Below are 22992 nucleotides of genomic sequence, written 5' to 3'. Positions count from 1 at the left end.
TTTCCGTCTAAAACAATCAATACAACTTAGGGAGCCGGTCATAACAAGTTTGTTCGAAGAGGACCGAACTCGTCAGGGGTAGGGGGTTATCGAAGACACCACCTATCTCATGAAAATTACCAACAAAATGTTATTGGCTTTAAAATTTAAATTTACAAAAAAATATTCAGATTACAAGAGTCAGCATTATTAGATAAACAAGAAAAGTGAGGTTTGAATCTCATTGTCATTTTTTATTACTGGATAGAGGGGTGGCTATGCAATAAAGACACCGTCTTTTGAGGTTGAGGAAAAATAAGATAAGAAACCTTTATTTCAATAGGTTAACTCCTTCAGTTTTTGTACAAGATAAAAACTGCTATTCATGCAGGGCCTATATAATAAACTAAATTGGGCAGAAATAATAATGATAATTAAGTACAAATACAAATAGCTATAAAATGCAATATAAAGTTTATACCTAAAAATCTAAATCTGATTAAAAATTCTAATTAAAAATTACACAGCCATGATAAAGAAAGGCTTTTTTCGTACATTCTAATTTTACAGACGGGAGTCTAAGTTTATCACTGCTCCTTGTCCTTCTGGACAATACATCCCTCTTATAATTAAAATAGTGTATAAAGAACTGTGGACAGCGATTGGTTAAACATTTCTTAACTAGATTGCGTACATGTCAATCACGCCTTTTCTCCAGAGTTACGTAACTTAAGAAATGTAGTTACATAACCTAACGAAGCAGTCTTGGTAGCCTCCCACGCAGACGTCCTTAAGGGTTCGTCACGCGTTTCCTCCCCGTGACGAACACCTAAGGACGTCTGCGTGGGAGGCTAGTGGTTTGGTGGATCCTGTTTGAGTATAATAGTTTTAACCACTTCCCTTAAACAAGTCATGACATGCACAGCAGGATACGGCCGTCACAATCGGTGTAGGCCGTATTAAGACATCAGTCCAATAAAGAGAATATACCAAACTCACGTGACTGAACATCTGTGGAAAGGCGTTCATAATTTTTGGCAGAGTCCAGGAACCTCTGCAAGTAGAACCTTTGGTGAAATTTAAACGCGGCGTTAATTCAACACTTGCGGGAGTCAAACCGAGAGTAGTCAGCAATATGCAACAATTGGTACTGAAAACCACATGGGATGTTCAGAGTAATGCATTTGTCATTGCCCTAGCGTTGTTAGGTAAGTGACAGCTAGATATGGACAATGTGTTCCAATAACAGGGTGAAAACTTTAACCAGTGTTCCGTGCGAATTCTAAAGCCCATCGCACACGACTCAGTACTACGCAACATTTGCTATACAACCTCAAAGTTAGTGCGGGTGATCCGAGCTAACAAAATGATTCGTAGCGGACACTGTCGTTATGTAAATGTCATGTTGGCTGAGTGGTCAACGAAGCAGATCAGCTTGTTTGAATAACTGAAAACGATCAGCAAGCAATTTTTAAGCACTAAAGAGTCGACAAACAACGAAAGATTCTCTGTCAGCAGAATATGCGTTCCTTTTTTTAACCAAGGTGAGATTTAAAACCTTAAACTACAACATCTGCGGAAGAGCATGAGTCTGTGGAGAACCATGGGTTCAAAAGAAATCTGTTAGTAAGGTCAAAATTTGTGATACTAACCTGACATTTATTCCGCTCAAAATATAGTTCGTTTAATCCGCTAAATTGAGCTGTATAAATTTTTTTAAAGACAGTGACTGAATTTTTTATTCTGCTTCACAGCCTATTTAAATATCATGCCCCGGCCGGCTCACGGTTTACGTGCAAATAATAATACCAATGCGTATAGTACAAGTTTTCGATTTATCGAGAAATATAACTCGTACACTGCTCGTAGAAAATTTGTTGATAGCCTTAGAAATAACGCCTGGTTTCGTTTTTTTAATGAAACTGGCAAAAAAACGAAAGCCTATCCTGATTGTCGATAAAAACCGTTGAAAGGGACTGAAACTTTTCCATATCGGCCGTTAACACTTCCGCAGATACCTTCTATGACGTGAATTAAGAATTAAATTAACAATGAGATAAAAAGGAATGTTGAATGCGGTAAATAACATGTACGTACGTGCAACATTTACATATACATATAACTCGAACCTTCAACGGAAATTGAAAAAGGTTCGAATTATCGGGAGTTGAGAACAAATGACCGGAAATAAGGGGAAAAAAACGATGTTTACTGTGTATTTCTATTCATACAGCGTATATATTTTAAGAAGTCGATTGAAAATGGAACAGTATTTGTAAATTATAAATCAGAGCGTATTAAACGCAACGTGAAACAAAACACATGCACTGAAGTTAAATGTACCTAAACCAGCGAAACCTAAACTGGACTGACGCGTTTTGTGTAATGCAAAAGAGACAAACAACATACGGCTCCTTCAATGTTTTGGACTACAGTACTGTTTGCTTTGACCTGTCACGTCTTGACAAACATGGTTCGAGTTATCAAGGGTAAAATTATATAGAAAATGACCTGAAAGGAAACAAACATTGCTTCGAGTTAGCGGAGGATCAAGCTATCGAGGGTAAAATTACAGTAAATGTATGACAGAAATCCAGGGGAAATCGATCTTGGTTTGAGTAAAGGATGGTTCGAGTTAACGGGAGTCGACTGTGCTACCAATTCTAAAAGAAGTGTCACAGGACAGACTATCAAATTTTCAAGACGTTTATTAATAGCTCTGGATTGGTATGACAATTCCGACTGACGTCCATCTCATCAGTTTCAAAGTTGTGTAAGTCAGACATGGAGTCATCAAAATGTCAGTCGACATTACTATCGCTTGTTTTTATTTTGTTTAGCGAAACCCCCTTTTATTTTTAAAAAAATGTCCTTGTTTGGAGTAAAACCCGTTTGTTTATGTCCAAATTTTTCTCCGCGTTTCTCGACTGACGTACTCACTATTAATTTAATAAAAATATAGTTTTCTCATTTTCTTTGTAACGGAGCTCCGCGCGCCGGAGGCGCGCGCACTTAGCCCCATTGACAAAAGATTTTGGTAAACCCATGTATGCCAAAAATTTTGGTTATGACGTCACTGTCCGTCCGGCGTGCGAACGTACGTACGTCCGCCCGTCTATGTAAGCCATTGTGAAATGTCACACTCAACCTATATGGCAACCCGCGTTTTTTCGGCGAGAAGAGGGATGGCTTACTTCTTTTAGAAAACAAACGAGGATTTTGAAGAACGCTAATTTTTTGTATTCGTTAAATATGTTGTCAAACTACATATGTCGAGAAAGCAGGCGACTAATAAGCAAATTTGAACCCCGAGAGCGACGAATAAACAGGCGAAATGTCAATTGAAAACAAATATGTGGTGAGCTGGATGAGTAAGCAACTCGCAAGTCGCATAGAAATTAAATGCATTTTTGCAGGCAACTGTCGGTAACTTTCCATATTTAACATACTTCAAATTATACACAAATACTTAAATCGTTGCCATACGACAAATATTCGTGGAAAAATTAATTTTGAACATTCACAGAGCTATTCACAGAGTTATGTTTTGTGTTGGACTTGTGTAATTTATTCGCAGGGCACATTTGTAAACACGCAGTAAACGTTTAAATATTTCGGACCACAACCAAACATTATTTTTCCTGTATTCTTCTTTTGTTAACCTTTTGCTTATAGACTTGAATTACTTCTGTAGGAGAAATATTCACAGAGTTATGTGTTGTTTTGAACATTTTGTGTTGGACTTCTCCAATCAGCTCTAATTCATTCGCCATTCTTAGCGCATAAGTTTTGTAAACACACTCTCAGTTTTAAGCGCTCACTGAAATATTTCGGACCACAACCAAACATTAGTTTTCCTGTATTGTCCGTTTGTTAACGTTTACTAAGAGACTAGAATTATTTCTGTAAGAGAAATATTCACAGAGTTATGAATTGTTTGGAACATTTTGTGGTGGACTTCTGTAATTCATTCGCAACTAGTCGCAGCGCATAAGTTTTGTAAACACGCTCTAATTTTAAATAAGGCGCTCACTGAAATATTCCAGGCCACAGCCAAACATTATTTTTCCCGTATTCTCTGTTTGTTAACGTTTACTTAGATACTAGAATTATTTCTGTAAGAGAAATATTCACAGAGTTATGAATTGTTTTGAACATTTTGTGCTGGACTTATGTAATTCGTTCGCAATTCACAGCGCATAAGTTTTGTAAACTGACACCCTTTAATTATAAGCGCTCACTGAAATATTTCGGGCCACAATCCAACATTATTTTTCCTGTATTCTTTTCTTAAATTTTAGTTAGAGACTAGAATTATTTCTTTAGGAGAAATATTCCTAGAGTCATTAATTGTTTTGAACATTTTGTGCTCGTCATTCGCAGTGCAAATTTGTAAACAGTACGCCCAAATTTTAAAGTAAACGTTTAAATATTTCGAACCATAACAAAACATTATTTTTTCTTTATCTCTTTTCTTGTAACGTTTATTATGAGACTATAAATATTTCTGTACGAGGAATATTTACAAAGTAATAAATTTTAAAACAAATATTTTATTTTATCCGAGGGGCCAAATTCAACGCGTGGAAACATTACGTGGTAGCCAAATTTTCTTTATTGTACGCATTTCAAACTTTACACAAATGCATTAATAGTCTCCACGGGAGAAATATTTAAGAGAGAGCGTAATTTTTTCTTCCACAAATGTTTTACGCTCTCTAACGTCATCGGAATTCAGCAATGTGATCTCGCACGATCAACAAGAACAGCTTATGGTTCAAAACATTTTCCGCTAACGCGTAAAAAATTTGCTTTATATATAAAACTCAAGGCAGGATGAAGAATTTGCAACGTTATTACGTTCATACAATAAGCAGAGTAGCATGTATATAAATGCTATTAAAAACGAATCGTAGAGCTCCGCTTTTAGGCTTGGCTATATATATATTATTTACCTTTTCGATACCGTTAGATTCCATCTCATCAGTTTCAAAGTTGTGTAAGTCAGACATGGAGTCATCAAAATGTCAGTCGACATTACTATCGCTTGTTTTTATTTTGTTTAGCGAAACTCCCCCCCCCCCCCCCCCTTTTTTTTTTTTTTAAATCTCCTTGTTTGGAATAAAACCCGTTTGTTTATGTCCAAATTTTTCTCCGCGTTTCTCGACTGACGTATTCTCTATTAATTCAATTAAAATATAGTTTTCTCATTTTCTTTGTATTTACCTCTTCGATACTTTATTTATAATTGGCCACTGATCACGAAGTTATTGCATGAAGTCGCACGGTGAGTAAATGCACATTTATGAGTGAAATGAAAAAATTTTGACCGCGTTGCGACCACGAGCTAAAGTGCTCTTCCAAATTTCTTTCCGAACAAAGTTTAGTGTGCTGTCTTTTATCAGTAAAGGTTACTTTTATTCATTTCTTTCTGAAATTCTTACAAGTGAGTTCGGCATCTTCATGAAATTTGAACGTTAGCTCATAGGAATTCCGTAGAAACTAGTAGCTACACAAACATGAAAAAAATATAGCTATAGTCTAGAAAATTTTGAGAGCTAACCTGGAACATGATCACCGACGGTTTCAAGTTGAGAACGGGCGCGTGGCTGACACTGAAATATTTCATACAATTCTTGTCGACGCTTCCATGTACATGTCACCCGATTTTATCTTTTTGTACTTGTCTTTCTCCCTTCACCTTCAAATTTCGAAAAGTAAGAATATCAACTAGGAAGGTGCGAGTAGATCAGCAAAAGCAGGAGAACTAGTCGTTCACGGAAACTGAAAGTCCAAGTATATTTGTGTAGCAATTGTATAACTTAGCAAACAAGGTAGGTAAATGGACCCTTATAAATTGTTTACGAAATAATTGTCTCTCACATGTACTACTTAAAATTAAATGTTTTCTTTTTCAAACAAATCCAATTCTTTTTTTAAGGATTCATATTCGTCATTGGGCTGGTTGGTAACGGCATTGTGGTAGCAGTTGTCACAACCCTGCGCCGGCGAGCACAAAACTCCTCCAAGTCCTCTGTTCAGCTGTTTCTCCTTCACTTGGCCATCTCTGATCTGATGGTGTGCCTGCTGTGCATTCCGCTGACCTTTTTTACTAACTTTCACTACCCCACTGAGTACCACACAAGAGACAGTGGCCTGTGCAAGCTGGCTCGATTCATGCAGGTACAATACACACAATTTACAGATTTTGCAGTCATTAAATGGGTCGATATGTATTAGATCTGCTTTTGCGGTAGGCCGGTTACGTGACAAGCGAGGCCCTTGTTTGGGAGGGCGGGGGTTAGAGTTTCAGTTATCCCTTATCCCTAAAAGTACCGAGACTGTTATCCCTAAAAGTACCTCTGTTTGAATTTTGCCTACACACAAATAGTAAATCCCGATAGAAATTTCACAGCAAATGGACTAAATGTCTAGCTCATGTTTTCCTTAAGTTTGTGTATAACTGATTGCATACCTCAAAGGTTGATCTTGTAGTAGTGTAGATTCCACTCCACAGAGAATTGCAGCACTACTAAACACTTTTAAATGTTTGAAGGTCACTTTGATCTGAAGGATCTGTTACTTGTTTCAGTACAGAATATCCCTGCCGCACTCGAACTGTGATTATATATAATTTTCGATATGGTGGTCTTTAGTTTAGTTTCAAAAACAATTTTCTTTTGGTTTGGTTATGCTTTACTTCGTCTGATATATTTTTAATGGAAAAAAGCACGTTGATTTCAAACAAAAGTAACACAAAAACAAAAACAAATTATCCTACGCTTGACGCATAGGACAGCTGCTGCTGCATGCCTCATATAGAGAGGCCTGGAAGCAGCATGCAACCCAAATTGCGCATTGATGAAGCTTACTACTGGCATAAGTGTATTTTCTACGAGTTCTGATTGGTTCTTCATTTGAAATGTTTTAAAAAGATAAAAGATCATCACAGTTTTATACATAACTAAATTAGTTGTGAAATAAAGCCTGGAAAAAAGAATCCACACAATAACGGCTCCCAGTTGGCTTAGTAGCTCAGATGGTTTCAGCGCTGCACCGACATCGCAGCGGTCATGGGTTCGAATGCTCTTGTAGGCTTCCTTTTCGCAACTGCTTGAGTTGTGTATAGAAAGGGTGATGATCTTTCGTCCATTTAATCTTTATTCCAAAGTTTACACATATGAATTTTCATATGTATACTCTCTTTTTTTCTTTTTGAAAATTTTTGCTCCCCATCGTAGTTGGATACAGAGGAAAATTTGCTTTTGGTGTTAGTGAACGTTAGTAGATGGCATAGTCAGAGCAGTTTTTGCTTTTGGCTGATCGTCTCCCAGATCTAGTTGCAATTGGCGGAATGACGTCACATTCTACTGTGCAACTCTTCCCTTTCCTCCTCTGTTGCCTCAGTATCAGTCTTTGTGTCACAAAAATGACCATCTTATGGCTCATGGCTCTTAAAAAATACATGCCGTAACTGCTTGCAGAACGTTTACCGAAGCCATGTTAACGAGAATGAAGAGAGCACTTGAAACACGTGGAACCAGCCACACTCCATGTGGTTAGTTTAAGTCCTCCAGGAGAACAGCGGCGAATTGAGAAAACCCTTGGAGCATAGTTTTTTCGTTACTAAACTGTTGAAGACGGATAACCGACCTCGCGTTAACACAGGTGCTGTAAATCATCAGCAAAAATGAAAAAAAAAAAACAAAAACAAAAACAAAAACAGAAAAAGCATAAGGAAATTACGCCAGTTTGGATTTTTAAACTGTTATGTTTAATTTCACATCCACTATAAACAAAATATTAACTCTTTTTTACTGATAAATGAGGAATTCAAACTTTTAGTCAATTATCCCTAAAACTAACTCATTTATCCCAAGTCCATGAAATTATTTTGCCAGTTAAATCTTATCCTTAAAACCCCTAACAGTCAGCCTCACAAGTTAAATGAACTGGGATGTAAACAGTAAACGAAAACCTAATTAATAGTAAACCTCAACCAGTCATGTCTTTTTGCTTTAGTGTTTGTTTTTCACCTGTTTTCATCTGTTGATTAACATTTACATGTAACTTTGATAGTTCTTTACTTTAGCCTAATTTACTGCGCATGGAAACATTTACCCATAACGAAGGAACATCTCGGTCACGAACAGTATCACATTAATATTGAGTAGTTTGAATTATGTTATTACAAATTCGTGGAATGAATTAGTACTTTTGACTGAATTATTTCCTTACTTTCTCTCTTCTGTAGCACTTTGGTCCGGTCCTTTCTGTGAGTCTCATGACAGCGATAAGCATCGATCGCTACATGACATTTGTGAAGCAGGAATTCACATGCAGCCAGCGATCATGGTATCTGAAACCAGCTTGGTTGATCTTCTTTGCCTGGGTGTACGGTACAAGTCAAAACCTTCCTGTGTTTCACTCAGCTGTTGTGATTCCTTTTAATTTTAATAACAGTACAGTGTACTACTGCACCACTACACAGGCAAGTACATTATCAAGGAGGATCTACCTGGTTGCCTCACTTTTACTTGGTTTTGTGATTCCCTTTGCAATTATGATAGTATCATACTATCGTATAATAAGAGTTGTATGGACAAGAAAAACGAGACTTGCTGCTAGTGTGACCTCTGAATCTAACCCTTCAATCAGAAATTCCCAACTCTTGGAGCGATCAAGGAAAAGAGTTCTTCGTGTGTTGCTGATTGTTGTCATTTGCTTCGTAACTTGCTGGCTGCCGTTTTCTGTCTACCACGGAATATTGGAGCGACATCTCAAGGAATATCCTAACCCCATGGACCCAGCACGACTTATTACCTATGGTGTAGGCTTAGCCAACTCAATGTGCAATCCATTTATTTACTACTTCAATATTGGAGGAAAATCATTAAATTCTATGAAAAAAAAATTCCTCGAAGTAATGGGACTGAAAAAAACAAGAATATCTCCACAATCTGCTGCAAGAGGCGAGAACTCGCCATCCTCTGCCAACCAGAATATGATGGAGTTAGCCTTTGGGCTCCCAAACAACATTGCTTGTATTACAAATACTTTCACGATGCAAAGCCACAAATGTGTTCAATGTATAAACACCAGATTGTGAATTTAGATTATAAGTGTCAGGCTTGGACGGTGAAATTCCAGGCCCGAAGGTTGGTCAGTTGACAGGATCGAGTCAAACAGGTGCTGCTGGAACATATTGTTTGTTAGTTTTGTTCAACTCATTAATATTACCAGTCAGCGGTGTACATAGTGCAACACATTAGAGCGTTACTGAAACGGGGTATTAGTATTATAAACGGCAACAGTGCATTATTAAGGTAACGTAGCAAGTCAACTATTGTTTGTCAGTTTACGGTTCAACTCATTTGGAGACCTAAAAAAAACCATCATTGATATAACTGAATTGACCGTTCGGTTAAAACTGCGTAGCAGCTCAAATTAAGTGTAGTGTGTAACGTCTTTGCGGAAATGTGTTGCAAAGCTTACCAAATAATTCCAATTTTAATAGACGAAAACCATTTTCGAAGACAATTAATACAATTTAGGGAGCCGGTCATATCAAGTTTGTTCGAAGAGAACCGAACTCGTCAGGGGTAGGGGGTTATCGAAGCCACCACCTATCTCATGAAAATTACCAACAAAATGTTATTGGCTTTAAAATTTAAATTTACAAAAAAATATTCAGATTGCAACAGTCAGCATTATTAAATAAACAAGAAAAGTGAGGTTTGAATCTCATTGTCTTTTTTTATTACTGGATAGAGGGGTGGCTATGCTATAAAAAACACCATCTTTTGAGGTTGAGGAAAGATAAGATAAGAAACCTTTATTTCAATAGGGTAACTCCTTCAGTTTTTGTACAAGATAAAACATGCTATTCATAGAGGCCCTATATAATAAAATAAATTGAGTGGAAATAATAGTGATAATTAAATACAGAAAAAAATAGTTAAAAAATGTCATATGAAGTTAAAACCTAAAAATCTAAATCTGATTAAAAATTCTGATTAAAAATTACGCAGCCATGATAAAGAAAGGCTTTTTTCGTACATTCTAATTTTACAGACTGGAGTCTAAGTTTATCACTGCTCCTTGTCCTTCTGGACAATACATCCCTGTTATAATTAAAATAGCGCATAATTAACTGTGGACAGCGATTGCATAAACATTTCTTAACTAGATTGCGTACATGTCAATCACGCCTTTTCTCCAGAGTTACGTAGACTAAGAAATGTAGTTACATAACCTAACAAAGCAGTCTGCAGGCAGAGACCGCCATCTATTTTGTTGTTTGGTAGCCTCCCACGCAGACGTCCTTAAGGGTTCGTCACGCGTTTCCTCCCCGTGACGAACACCTAAGGACGTCTGCGTGGGAGGCTAGTGGTTTGGTGGATCCTGTTTGAGTATAATAGTCTTAACCACTTCCCTTAAACAAGTTATGACATGCACAGCAGGATACGGCCGTCACAATCGGAGTAGGCCGTGTTAAGACATCAGTCCAATAAAGAAAATATACCAAAATCACGTGACTGAACATCTGTGGAAAGGCGTTCATAATTTTTGGCAGAGTCCAGGAACCTCTGCAAGTAGAACCTTTGGTGAAATTCAAACGCGGCGTTAATTCAACACTTGCGGGAGTCAAACCGACAAACCTGGCAATATGCAACATTTGGTACAGAAAACCACATGGGGTGTTCAGAGTAATGCATTTGTCATTGCGCTAGCGTTTTTAGGTAAGTGACAGTTAGATATGGACAATGTGTTCCAATAACAGGGTGAAAACTTTAACCAGTGTTCCGCGCGAATTCTAAAGCCCATCGCACACGACTCAGTACTACGCAACATTCGCTATACAACCTCAAAGTTAGTGTATCTGACCTAACAAATGATCCGTAGCGGACACTGTCGTTATGTAAATGTCACGTTGGCTGAGTGTTAAACGAAGCAGATCAGCTTGTTTGAATAACTGAAAACGATCAGCAAGTAATTTTCAAGTACTAAAGACTTTAAGAGTCGACAAACAACGAAAGATTCTCTGTTAGCAGAATATGCGTTCCTTTTTTTAACCAAGGTGAGATTTAAAACCCTAAACTACAACATCTGCGGAAGAGTATGAATCTCTCGAGAACCATAGGTTCAAAAGAAATCAGTTAGTAAGGTTAAAATTTGTGATACTAACCTGATATTTATTCCGCTCAAAATATGGTTCGTTTAATCCGCTAAATTGAGCTGTATAAATTTTTTGAAGACAATGACTGAATTCTTTATTCTGCTTCACAGCCTATTCAAATATCCTGCCCGGCTCACGGTTTACGTGCAAATAATAATACCAATGCCTATAGTAAAAGTTTTCGATTTATCGAGAAATATAACTCGTACACTGCTCGGAGAAAATTTGTTGATGGCCTTAGACATAACGCCTGGTTTCGTTGTTCTAATGAAACTGGCAACAAAAACGAAAGCCTGTCCTGTGTTAAACAATAAAAATACGAACAATGTAGAAACTCACTCTTGTAATATTTTATTATTGGTTTACTTGGGTTTATCTATTATTCGGTGTTGGGAAGCGATACAACATATGCGATATTTACGGGAATATTCGAATCAAAGGGATAAAAATATTAAAAAAGTTCAATGGTTTGTCCTTCTATTTATGTTTTAGTATAATGCTGATCTAGCTCTGATCAAATGTTGTTTTCTCATGGTATAGATTTGGTCTAAGCAGGTGTTCTGTTTTGGATTGTTTCCCAGGAAATTGATCCTTCTACCAAATATGTTTTTTTGCTCAATAACAATAGATTGTTTACATAAGATCAAGCCGTAATTTATTGTATCTGACCTTAAGTTAACCTTTCGCTGGCATTTGCCTGGAAATGGCCAACCTTCTTGTTTTTTATCGTTTTCTAGTAAAGATATTCAGTGAATCTTACCAAATCTATACCAGCCGATATCTTGTTATTTAAGTTATTTTTTACTGTATTTATTTTGAATAACAATAATCTTTAGATCTTTTCATTTGAAGGTGACTGTCAATGTCAACACTTTTGTTCTGTAACCACGTACTGTATTTTTAATAAGGTAGCTGAAAGTTGTAAACACGTACACCTGGAAATAGGCGTGGATTTCTAGTACCGCCTTTCTTCTTGGAAAGTTGTTGTTTTACAACAAGAACACTGAACACTGCCTGAAACTTCATCCGAGTATATTACAAACTCATGATTGTGAATGTGTAGTTTTTATCGATACAAATATTCATTGTAATTTTTATATTTCTCCCGTTGCTTTATTTTGGTTGGACATATCGAAGAGCCTGGTGAAAATTTTGAAACAACGGTACATTTTTCACAGTAAATAAAGGGAAGGTACCCATTTCCAATTCCAACACTAACCAATCATAGAAGGGCTTACGTAAGCCTATATTAGTAGCTGATGAGTTTTTGACAGTAGGTTGTCAATCATACTCCAAACAACATAAAAGCAACGTGAGAAGTTCTTCGCGAGAGAATGTTGTATCGAAGCTGTAAAGAGAACTTGTAAGAAGACAGACAAGCCTTGAACAACAATTGTATGTGCCTGTTGAACTCAACCCGTGGAGAACGCTGAGCTAATAACCCCCTTGGTTAGACGAAAAACGTTCTAACAAATTGGTGGACGAATCGGGTTTCGACCCAGAGTACGATCAAGCGGGCGCCCAAACCACCAGCGCTCCCGACGGGACCGATTTGCGACGCTTTCAGAGGGCTTCAACGAGCGTTTCGAAGTCCGTGCCCACAAGAACTTCCGGATAACAGTTGACATTCAGTTTCCGCGCAGTTCTTCACTCCGTAGAGAGCAGTCCGTCTTCCGTGCTGTTCAAGCCTGCGAAGAAAAAAGAGGAAACCAAGTAAGCATTTTTCTTTGATCCCTATTCAAGTTTATGCTGCCTTCAGGAGTTCAGATGACTGCCTTTTCACGGATTGGAATCATTTGAACAATTGAACACTGACTTGTTATCTTGGTTAATTGCTTTAAGTTACTCTAGATTTGTTCCTATATTTGCGCTCTTCGAGTGCGTACGTAATTCAGTTTACTTTAGCTTAACATTTTCATTTTAATTTAATTTCCTTTTTTTTTTTCCTATATGTTAATTAACTGAAGCAATTCATCTTTCCATGGGTGTTTTTCGCAAATCTTAAATGTAATTTGCATCCATATTCAAACTCATTGGTGTCGGTTTATGAGTGCCAAGAAACACTCTACATCTACAATCGTCACTCGCTCACAGGCTAAGAAACAGACTCTCACTGATACTTGTGTTTGTACACACACGAAACCAAATTCGATTATGGAGCCTGCACAAAAGGAGGAGCCGCAAGCTATTCTTAATGATTTAGTGCTTTCTTTAAAACAAGATATGGCAAAAGAGTCGCATACACAAAAAACCAGTTTCGATTCTTTGAAAACTTATATGGAGAGCAAGATGGAAGGTACAAAGAAACCTGCTAAGACCGATTTAAAACCTGAGTGAATTGTTCGCGGGAACTTCTTCGGAAGATGCCTCTGATTGGCTTGATTTGTTCGAGCGTATCTCCAAAATTAACAATTGGTCCGGCGAGTTACAACTCGAAGCCTTTCCTATTTATTTGACCGGCATCGCGCGCGCGTGGTATCTTACGCTAGCCGATGACCAAAAGACCAATTGGGACAATTTAAAACAGGTTTTTCAAGACAGGTTTACATCAGGTCCACAAAATTGGCTCCTGTCACAGCAGTTATCTGCGCGTAAACAGTTATCCACAGAGCCACTTGATAAATACATTACTGACATCACACGTTTATGTAAACGTTTGAAACTTTCTGATGAACAGTCCACGCGCTATTTTATTGACGGTTTACAACGGGACTTGAAAGATTATGTTTCTTTAGCTCAACCAACTAGTTTTCAGCAAGCTGAAACACTCGCTAGAATGAAACATACTGTTAACCAGCAACACGGTCCGAGTGATAGCAACTCACTTGTTGATAAACTACACACGCTGTTAAGCAACATTACCGACAAATTGGAGGATAAATCTAAAGTGGTTGCTGCGGCGAGTACGAGTTCTTCTACTCCTGACAAGCGGTTTGAATCCTTGTCTCGCCAAATTAAACAACTTCAGAAACAACTCCAGCCACAACCACCTACATCCACCACTGATATTGCCGTTTTTGATCAGTCCCAGGGACAGTCTCGCTATGTTCCCCAACGTGGTTGGCAGGGCCCCCAAAACCGCCAATTTGAACAATTGCAGCGCCAGGTCGTGCGATTAGAAAATGAATTGCGGCGTTATAAAAATCCTCGCCACCCTGATTTTCGCTCTTTTGGGCGCAGTTTTCGCAGCATTGAAGGCGACCCCATTTGTACCTTTTGCCAACGTATAGGGCACACTTGGCGGTCCTGTCGACAACGTAACCGGGATCCCCGTTTACCTCCTCCTAATACCAATTCTCCAAGGGCTCTTCCAGGTCCATCTAGTGCCCAATCCTCCCGCTCCCAGTTAAACGAGTGAGGGCTCTTGCTTGGGCTATGCCGTCTCCTGCAAGAGCCACTGATTCTCCCATTCATGATATTTGCACATATAATCCCCATGTAAATATAGCTACTATAAGCATTACCCCAGACATACGGCATAACACTGATATTATAAGAGTTAGTGGTTCAACTTTATCTGTTTCGGATACTGTAGGTAACCCAGGATCTACATATCCATCACAACATAGTAACCACAACGACAGATCAGAACCAAATTCTCCACTCTGCACATATAATTCCAATAGTACGCTGACGGCCGAATTTTCTCGTCCTTTAGCCGTCAATGACGAGACTGACCACGAAATTATAAATGTCCACTTACATGAAGAAAATGTTGCACAAGAAACTTCACAACTTAATGAGGCATCTGAACATACCAATTCTATTGAAAATACTGCAGTACAAATTCCAGTTCAAAACCCAGACACAACTAGTACAGATGAAGACATAAATTCAAATTTACATGATTTTGGTACCACAACTGATGCATTACCAGGTGTGCAGGACGCACCACATCAGTGTGATGAGTATACGGCACTCCAAGCCATGATAGTCAGTGCAAATGATACTGACAATGAAGTGGAAATTCCAAATTATAATGACCCAGGGTCTAATCAATTACTCTTAACCAGTCGACATGAGAGTATTTCCATTGCCATAGCAATGCGACCGATCATGGTCCCTATCAGGCAATCAAATGTCAAGACTTTGACTTCAATAAAGACGTACAGTCTGAAATTCAATTATCCACAGACACGTCGTCACCAGTTGCAGATTTACCCACAGAACACACTCCTGATGTTGACAAACAACAAGATCGACATACAGTCAGATTTTCAGATCACAGATGACACAACACCAGATACTAATTTAAACCCTGATGGTGGTCAAGACCTCTCACATTATAGCGGAGCTCCAGTGCGTGACGCAAGGCGCGCGCGAGCGGAGCCCCATAGCTAAGAGAATTTGGTAAACCCATCACTGCGAGAAATTTTGGTTTGGTTATGACGTCACTTCCGTCCGACTGACCGTACAACGTACGTACGTACGCTCCTCCATGTAAGCAATGTGAAATGAGACACTCACACCTTGTGCTGCAAATCAGGTTTTTTTCGGCGGGAAAATGCATGGCCAACTGCGCTGCCGGCCGCGTTTGTTTGGCAGGAAATTGCATCGCCAGCTGCGTTTGAGAAAAAAAAAATTTTGAAGACGACGTGTACGACAAAACACAAACTCAATTTATGAATAAGTCTAAAAACATGTAAAGCAAAGAAAGGGAGATAGAAAGAGATCGAGAAAGCAGGCGACGAAGAAGCGAAGTTCCACGTCAAAGAGAGCGATTGAGAGCGGTAGAAAACAGGCTAAACATGAGTGACGAACAAAGAGAGAAAGAACAGGAAAGGGTGCCGAAAAAACCACGTGTTGCGGCACAGGGTTTGAGTGTCTCATTTCACATTGGCTTACATAAATGAGCGTATGTGCTGTAACGCGGGTTGTTTTTCGGCGGGAAAATGCATGGCCAAGTGCGCTGCCGGCCGCGTTTGTTTGGCGGGAAGTTGCATCGCCAACTGCGTTTGAGAAAAAAACAAAACAAAAAAATAATTTTGAAGACGATAAGATACAAAGTCAATTTTTGCATGTGACCAACAGCAGGAGAAAGAGCAAGGCAACTAGCGGCGGGAGAAACAAATCGACTGGCACATCATCAGAATCTGGAAGTGAAGTCATTTTACTCCGATCCAGCGCCACGAAACGTTGGATTTTTCATCTTGAAGTGAAACATTTCGCTCACTTAGCGTTGTAAAACGAACGGAAAAATCAGCAATGGAGTAAAGGGACTGGTTATTCTCAGAAGAGGCGAGTACATTCATGCAATTTTGTTGACAAAACTTTGCTAGTTTCCTGGTTTGCAAGATATTGTTTTCTTGCAGTTTTGACACGCCGTTTAACTTAAGCTTAAGCCAATACAGCTAACTTCAGAACAGTATTTTGAGCTCATTTTTTCGGTTCATGTTGATTATTTTCCTTGGAGTTTTATTTTCTGATCTCGTCCAATTTTGCCGTCAAACAGCGGGAGAAAGAGCAAGGCGGATCGCGGCGGGAGAAACAAATCGATTCTTTTAGCAGCTTTTAGAGGCGGCACTTCATAAACAGCCGCCGAATCTTGAAGATAAATTATTTTACTCTAATCAGTGTCTAATCCGGCGCGATGAAATGAAATTAAGATTCGATGGATTTTTCCCCTTGAAGTGAAACTCAACGTTGTAAACGAACGAAAAAATCAGCAATCGAATAAAAGGACTGGTTATTCTCCAAAGAGGCGAGTATATTCATGTGATTTTGTTGACAAAACTTTGCTGTTTTTGCAAGATATTTTTTTCTTGTAGTGTTGACACTGCAACTTGTTTTACCTCAGAGCAGCCTTTTGAGCTCATTTTTCGGTCCATGTTCGTTATTTCCCTTGGAGTTTTATTTTCTAATCTCATTCCATTTTGCTTCATTCAAAAAAAATTTGATTCTGAGCTAAAATAGTCAGTCAAACAAACGTCTCCCAACATTGTATAGTTGGCATAAACTACTGACAAGTTTTTCTCGCATATATTTCTGACAATCTTGACAGAGAACAAACAAAAATACTTAAAACATTAGGATATAACCGCAAAGATTAAGATGTGTGAGTAGTTTTCACTGAAAGTCTTTTCAAAGAACGTTAAAAGCGAATGTAAAATTAGAGTGAGATTCCATTTTCATCAAAACAACGTTTACGCAAAACATTCATTCGCTTGTTTTTTGTGAATTTTTCAAAGATCGTTGCTTAGTTTATTTCTGTACTTATTGCTATGAATCATCACAGTGATTTTTTCATTTATTACACAAAGATATATTTGAAGTGTGTTTTTTGGTTAGTGTATCCATTTTCTCTGAGGTTTATAGCGTACGGCCTTCTCGATAAGCAAAATTTACTACACAGTGACAGTGCCGGTAGCGCGCGTTGGCTGTTCACAAACCGTTTTGCCTCGATCATCTTAAAAACTAAAAACAATAATAAAAACAGAAAATATCATTTTGAGCCATTTAAATTCCGCTTTTATAACACAGAGGGCAAAATGTTGCTAAAACTATCAAGGAACTTCGTAAAGCAGTCAGTAAAACACTCACCGAAGGCGCAAGCAAACCAATGAACAAATTATTTAATTTTTTCGTAGCGTACAAAGCAAACAAAACCGACGAGAACAGTTCCCATTAAACACATGTAATTAAGAGAGAATACAAGTTTAATTCAGGAGCAAACTGAAAACGATAAATCAAATGTTAGGCATCAATTAATTGTTCACCTGCGCTGTGAAGCTTCCTACCGCTTGGAAATCACAAAAAAATAGATCGATACTAAAATAGCAAACGATGGATCCAAAGAAGGAACATGCGGAGTAATTTCTTCCTGCTCCTTCCTCCCATCAAAAGGACACTTTCATGCTCGATTATCGTTCGTTGAAAGCACTTGGACGCCATGACTGATTTCAGTTTCTCAACCAAACAAAATAAAATCAATCCGATCCAAGTCTTTAGCTTTTGACACAAATAATCTTTTGCTGTTTCTTGTGAGAGACACCAAAATTAACCTTTAGGAATTTCCCTCCTAGCTGCAGCACTTGATTTCCATATATTTTTGGTACAAAGAACCCGGCTTAAAGAGTCGAACTTCGAAAGAACCTCAAAGAACTTGTTTTTTTGGACACAAAATGCAGAAACCAACAAAATGTAAAACTGTCGTGCTCAGCCAATCAGGAGCGAGTATTTTCGCCGCTCGACCAATCAAGAGTAAGTAATTTGCACTCGGTGAAAGGAAAATTACGAAAAACTGCCCTCTGTTACAACAAATCAGCATTCAGTAATTTTGCCCTCTGTTTTACATTGTTATTGTTGATGAGCAGTTAGCTGCATATGCATTAAAAATGTACTATATAACTGCAGAATTGATGAGGAACTCATAAGGCTATTACGTTCATACAGTACGCTGACTTCTATTGTGGAGCTCCGCTTTTAGGCTTGGCTAAATATATATATTAGTCCTCCTGTTCCTACTACACCACACATATTACACTCAGATTCACAGGATTTCGATATTGCAAATGTGTGTTTAGTTTTGGATAACATCTCCATTGAGCGCTCACAGGAAACCGGAACTCCAACACCTTTGCCAGTATCTCTACCACCTGTCTCAGATCTCCCTGGTTTTGAAGGCCTTGACCAGGAAGGAAAACCACTACCAGCTATACCTGTTACAGTCAATGCTATCACGCCGCCACTTGACATTCCAACGGATAGCCTATATGTTATTAGCTCCATCAACGATCAACCTTCCCCAATGTTGGTTGACACTGGTGCATCCATCACCGCGGTAAGTAGTTCCTTTTTCTCTACTTTTTCGCCTCTTCCTCTACTGCAACCCTCTACTCTATCTTCAATACGCACTGTTAGTGGAGAGGAACTTTCTGTTCAAGGAACAGTGACTTTGAATTTTCTCTTTGGTGATGTGACTTATCCATATGAGGTCCTGGTGATAGACAGTCTAACTTATCCGATTGTTCTTGTTCGAGATTTTCTTATGCATTACGGTTCCATTATTGACATGCAATTACATACCTTAGTGCCCTCCGGCAATGCTCCCATACCACTCAATCGTTCATTTTACCTTTCAGCAAACACACCTACATCAAGTGATCCAGTGACTGTTCATGCTTTCGCTACTTACATTTTAGCACCTAATTCTGAATCTGTTATTCCTGTTTATCCTAAGACAACTCTAAATATTGGTAGCACTGGACTTATTGAACCTAGTCCTAAACTTGCTGAACGCTACCAAGTATGTGGTGCATCTCAACTTGTTAGTCTATCAGAACATAATACTTTTCCATTTCGGGTACTTAATCCAACCAATAAACCAGTTACTATCTATCGTTGTTCTACTATGGGCACCTATTTGCCCTCAGCTGCTCCCCTCTCTGTTATTGCCACTGCTGACGATTCAGCACCTCTATCTTCACCTACTGATCCACCTCAAGCTGTTCCGCTTGACCTTACTGACACCGACTTAACTGATGCCCAGCAGACACAGTTAAGATCTCTTGTTGCTGAATATCGTGACATCTTTGCCTTGTCCCCAGAGGAACTTGGGCGCACAGGCTTGGTGAAGCACTGAATAGATACAGGTGATCACCAACCCATACGACAACGACCGTATAGGGTTTCTGATATTCAACGTGGTATCATTGAGGAACATGTCACTGATATGTTGAATAGGGGGATCATCCAACCCAGTGTCTCCCCCTGGGCATCTCCTATCATCCTTGTTAAGAAAAAGGATGGAACAGATAGATTTGTGGTGGATTTTCGGAGATTAAACTCTGTTACGCGCAAGGATTCTTATCCTTTGCCACGCATAGATGATGCCTTGGACGCTTTGAATGGAACGAAGTATTTTTCGACAATGGATTTACTCAGGGGTTATTGGCAGGTGGAAATGTCTCCAGAGTCACGTGAGCATACTGCATTCATTACTTATGGTGGACTTTATGAATTTCTAGTGGTACCTTTCGGTCTTACGAATACGCCAAGTACATATGAAAGACTAATGGAATGTGTTTTACGCAACCTAACATATAAGATTTGTCTAATTTATTTAGATGATATTCTTGTTTATTCTAAGACTTTTGAGGAACATCTCAGTCACTTCCGACAAGTCTTTGATCGCCTTCGTCACGCCAACCTCAGACTGAAACCTTCCAAATGTAAGTTTGCATGTACTAAAGTCAGCTATTTAGGACACGTGGTCTCGCCAGAGTGAATAACCCCTGACGATGATACGATTTCTGCAGTTAAGGATTTTCCTCGTCCACATAATGTCAAGACAGTTCGCTCTTTTCGAGGATTAGCAAACTGTTATCGTCGATTTGTGAAGGATTTTGCCAAAATTGCAGCACCGTTGAATCAGTTGCTTCGTAAAGATCACAAATTTGATTGGACAGCAGCTTGTGAACAGGCGTTCATAGCTTTAAAACATGCTCTAACCAGTGAAACTAGTTTGGTTTTTCCAGATTTCAAAGAACCTTTTCATTTATTCACTGACGCTTCCAACGAAGGCATTGGTGCTACCTTAGGCTAAATTCAGAATGGACATGAAGTTGCTATTGCGTATGCAGGTCGTGATCTTAACAATGCTGAGTGTAACTATTCCACTACGGAGCGCGAGGCGCTAGGTTTAATTTTTGGTATTCGCAAATTTGAACCTTACTTACATGGTCGCAAATTTATTTTACACACTGATCACAATTCACTTAAATGGCTTATGTCCATTTCCGACCCATCTGGCAGGCTGGCTCGCTGGTCTCTACTGGTTCAACAACACGACCTCGAAATTCGACATCGTCCTGGCATTTCCCATGCCAATGCAGATGCTTTATCCAGACGCACTTACACCTTGCCATCTCCAACTATATCAGCCTACGATATTCCAGGTGTTGAGATCCAGGGGGTACGTGAGCTTTAGCGTCGCGATCCAGACCTAGCAGATCTGATCGAATATCTGGCCACTACACGACTTCCAGATAAAGATAGCATTGCCAGATCCTTATTACTCACCATTGATGATTACTTCTTAAGTGAGGATGGGCTACTTTTCCACATCTGGACACCAAGGGGCCATCGCCGTGCTACCACTTACCAGCAACTAGTTATACCAACTGCCTTACGCTACGAAGTCCATACCTGGGCCCATGACCATCCTATGGCTGGACATTTGGGGACACTTAAGACCTACGAGAAGCTTCGACTCCGTTACTATTGGCGAAACATGTTTAGCGACACACAGCATTGGTGTCGCAGTTGCTGCGATTGTGCCATGCGCAAGAGTCCACGCAATCGGCACAAGGCGCCCTTGATGCCTATTCCAGTACAAGATGCTTGGGATCGCGTAGCTTGCGACATCCTTGGACCACTTCCACTTACCACCAGTGGGCATCGCTACTGTATAATTTTCACAGATTACCTCACAAGATGGGTTGAGGCATTCCCACTCGCAACAATTGATGCACCTGCAGTTGCACGCATTTTGGTTGATGAGATTTTTACTACGCATGGGGCTCCCCGCACCTTACTAACTGATCGTGGCAGTAATTTTCTTTCCTCTCTAGTTAAAGAAGTTTGTCGTCTCATGAACACTAAGAAACTCAACACCACAGCATATCATCCACAAACAGATGGATTAGTAGAACGCTTTAATAGCACTTTTGCAGAATCTCTATCTATGTTTGTTAATTCACAACAGGCTGATTGGGATTTTTATATTCCTTCTGTTCTCTTTGCCTACCGAGTTTCCCCTTGTGTTGTTACAGGTGATAGTCCTTTCTATTTTTTGTATGGGCGAGAGCCCCGACTTCCACCGGATGTCTCACTTCTACCTCCAACGGAAGTATCTGCTAATGTCGCAGAGCATCGCAAGCGAATTGTCACTCAGATTGAAACAGCACAATCTTTAGCTCGAAGTAACATTGCCCGAGCTCAACAATTGATGAAATTACAATATGACAAAAATGCAGCTGATGCACCTTTTGAAGTCGGTCAGCGTGTTTGGGTTTACTCACCAAAGCCCAAAAAGGGTCTGTCAAAGAAATTACGACATTTGTGGCAAGGTCCTTATCGCATCTGCCGAAAGCTGTCTCCGGTCCATTACCAACTGCCTACATGTGACAACCGTTTAGTTGCCACCACTGTGCACGCTGATCGCATGAAGCATTTTTATGACCCAGCTGATGGTCCAATTCAACCGCCTACTGAAGACGATCCTGACAACCATTCACTTCTAGCCTCTGATCTCCCAGCTGACAGTTATGAGCCAGATGACGTACCACCATCCAGTTCTAACTCAGGATCAGATGACAATGGTGAATCTAACAGTGCTCCTGTTCCTTCTTCAGATCCTCTGGCTGACCCAGATATTTACGCTGCTGAAAAGATCCTTAAATCAAGAAAAAGAAATGGAACCACCCAGTACCTTGTTAAATGGGTTGGATATCCAGACGCCCAGAGCACTTGGGAACCAGAAACAAACATTTTGGACCAGCGTCTCTTTGAGCAGTTTCACAATAATCCTAAGTAGATTATTCTTACCAACAGTGTTTATATATTACTTAACAGTAATTCCACTAGTTTGTTCACAGTCCACTACTACATCTGATTATGATCTTAACGGGAAACGAGTTACCTATTATCCAGCACCCCTCATGATTTCACGCAACTCCCATGCATTGGTATTATATCATAATACTCAACTACTAAATATCCTCATAGATCTAAAAACACCAACCATGGGCAATGATTTTTCCCTTAACAATACATGTGACAAAGAGACATCTCACTTCCTCGGTGACTTACTAGCTCACTTACGAACTGTTCAA

The 22992-nt window shown here is 39.2% G+C and overlaps 1 protein-coding gene across 2 annotated transcripts; it reads left to right on the top strand.

Moving 5' to 3' along the window:
• The first annotated feature begins 807 nt into the window (after positions 1-807).
• LOC146462357 (pyroglutamylated RF-amide peptide receptor-like) lies at positions 808-9721 on the top strand. 2 transcript variants are annotated; one of them, XM_085085898.1, is made up of 3 exons: positions 808-1187; positions 5921-6162; positions 8234-9721. In XM_085085898.1, the coding sequence occupies exons 1-3, from the start codon at positions 1115-1117 to the stop codon at positions 9086-9088; spliced, it is 1170 nt and encodes a 389-aa protein (XP_084942024.1). In that variant the 5' UTR covers positions 808-1114; the 3' UTR covers positions 9089-9721. The 2 variants fall into 2 exon arrangements, with proteins under 2 accessions (XP_084942024.1, XP_084942025.1); XM_085085899.1 differs by lacking the exon at positions 8234-9721 and adding an exon at positions 7221-8223.
• Positions 9722-22992: the final 13271 nt, after the last annotated feature.

Source organism: Pavona decussata, unplaced genomic scaffold, assembly GCF_977016875.1.
Source record: "Pavona decussata unplaced genomic scaffold, jaPavDecu1.1 SCAFFOLD_190, whole genome shotgun sequence".
NCBI lineage: Eukaryota > Metazoa > Cnidaria > Anthozoa > Scleractinia > Agariciidae > Pavona > Pavona decussata.
This window is presented reverse-complemented; position numbering and strand designations above follow the sequence as displayed.

Excerpts from the sequence above, each read along its gene's own strand:
- LOC146462357 (XM_085085898.1), top strand. The coding sequence starts at position 1,115 with ATGCAACAATTGGTACTGAAAACCACATGGGATGTTCAGAGTAATGCA. Across the intron at positions 1,188-5,920 it reads CATTGCCCTAGCGTTGTTAG|GATTCATATTCGTCATTGGG; the intron begins GTAAGTGACAGC and ends TCTTTTTTTAAG. Across the intron at positions 6,163-8,233 it reads AGCTGGCTCGATTCATGCAG|CACTTTGGTCCGGTCCTTTC; the intron begins GTACAATACACA and ends TCTCTTCTGTAG.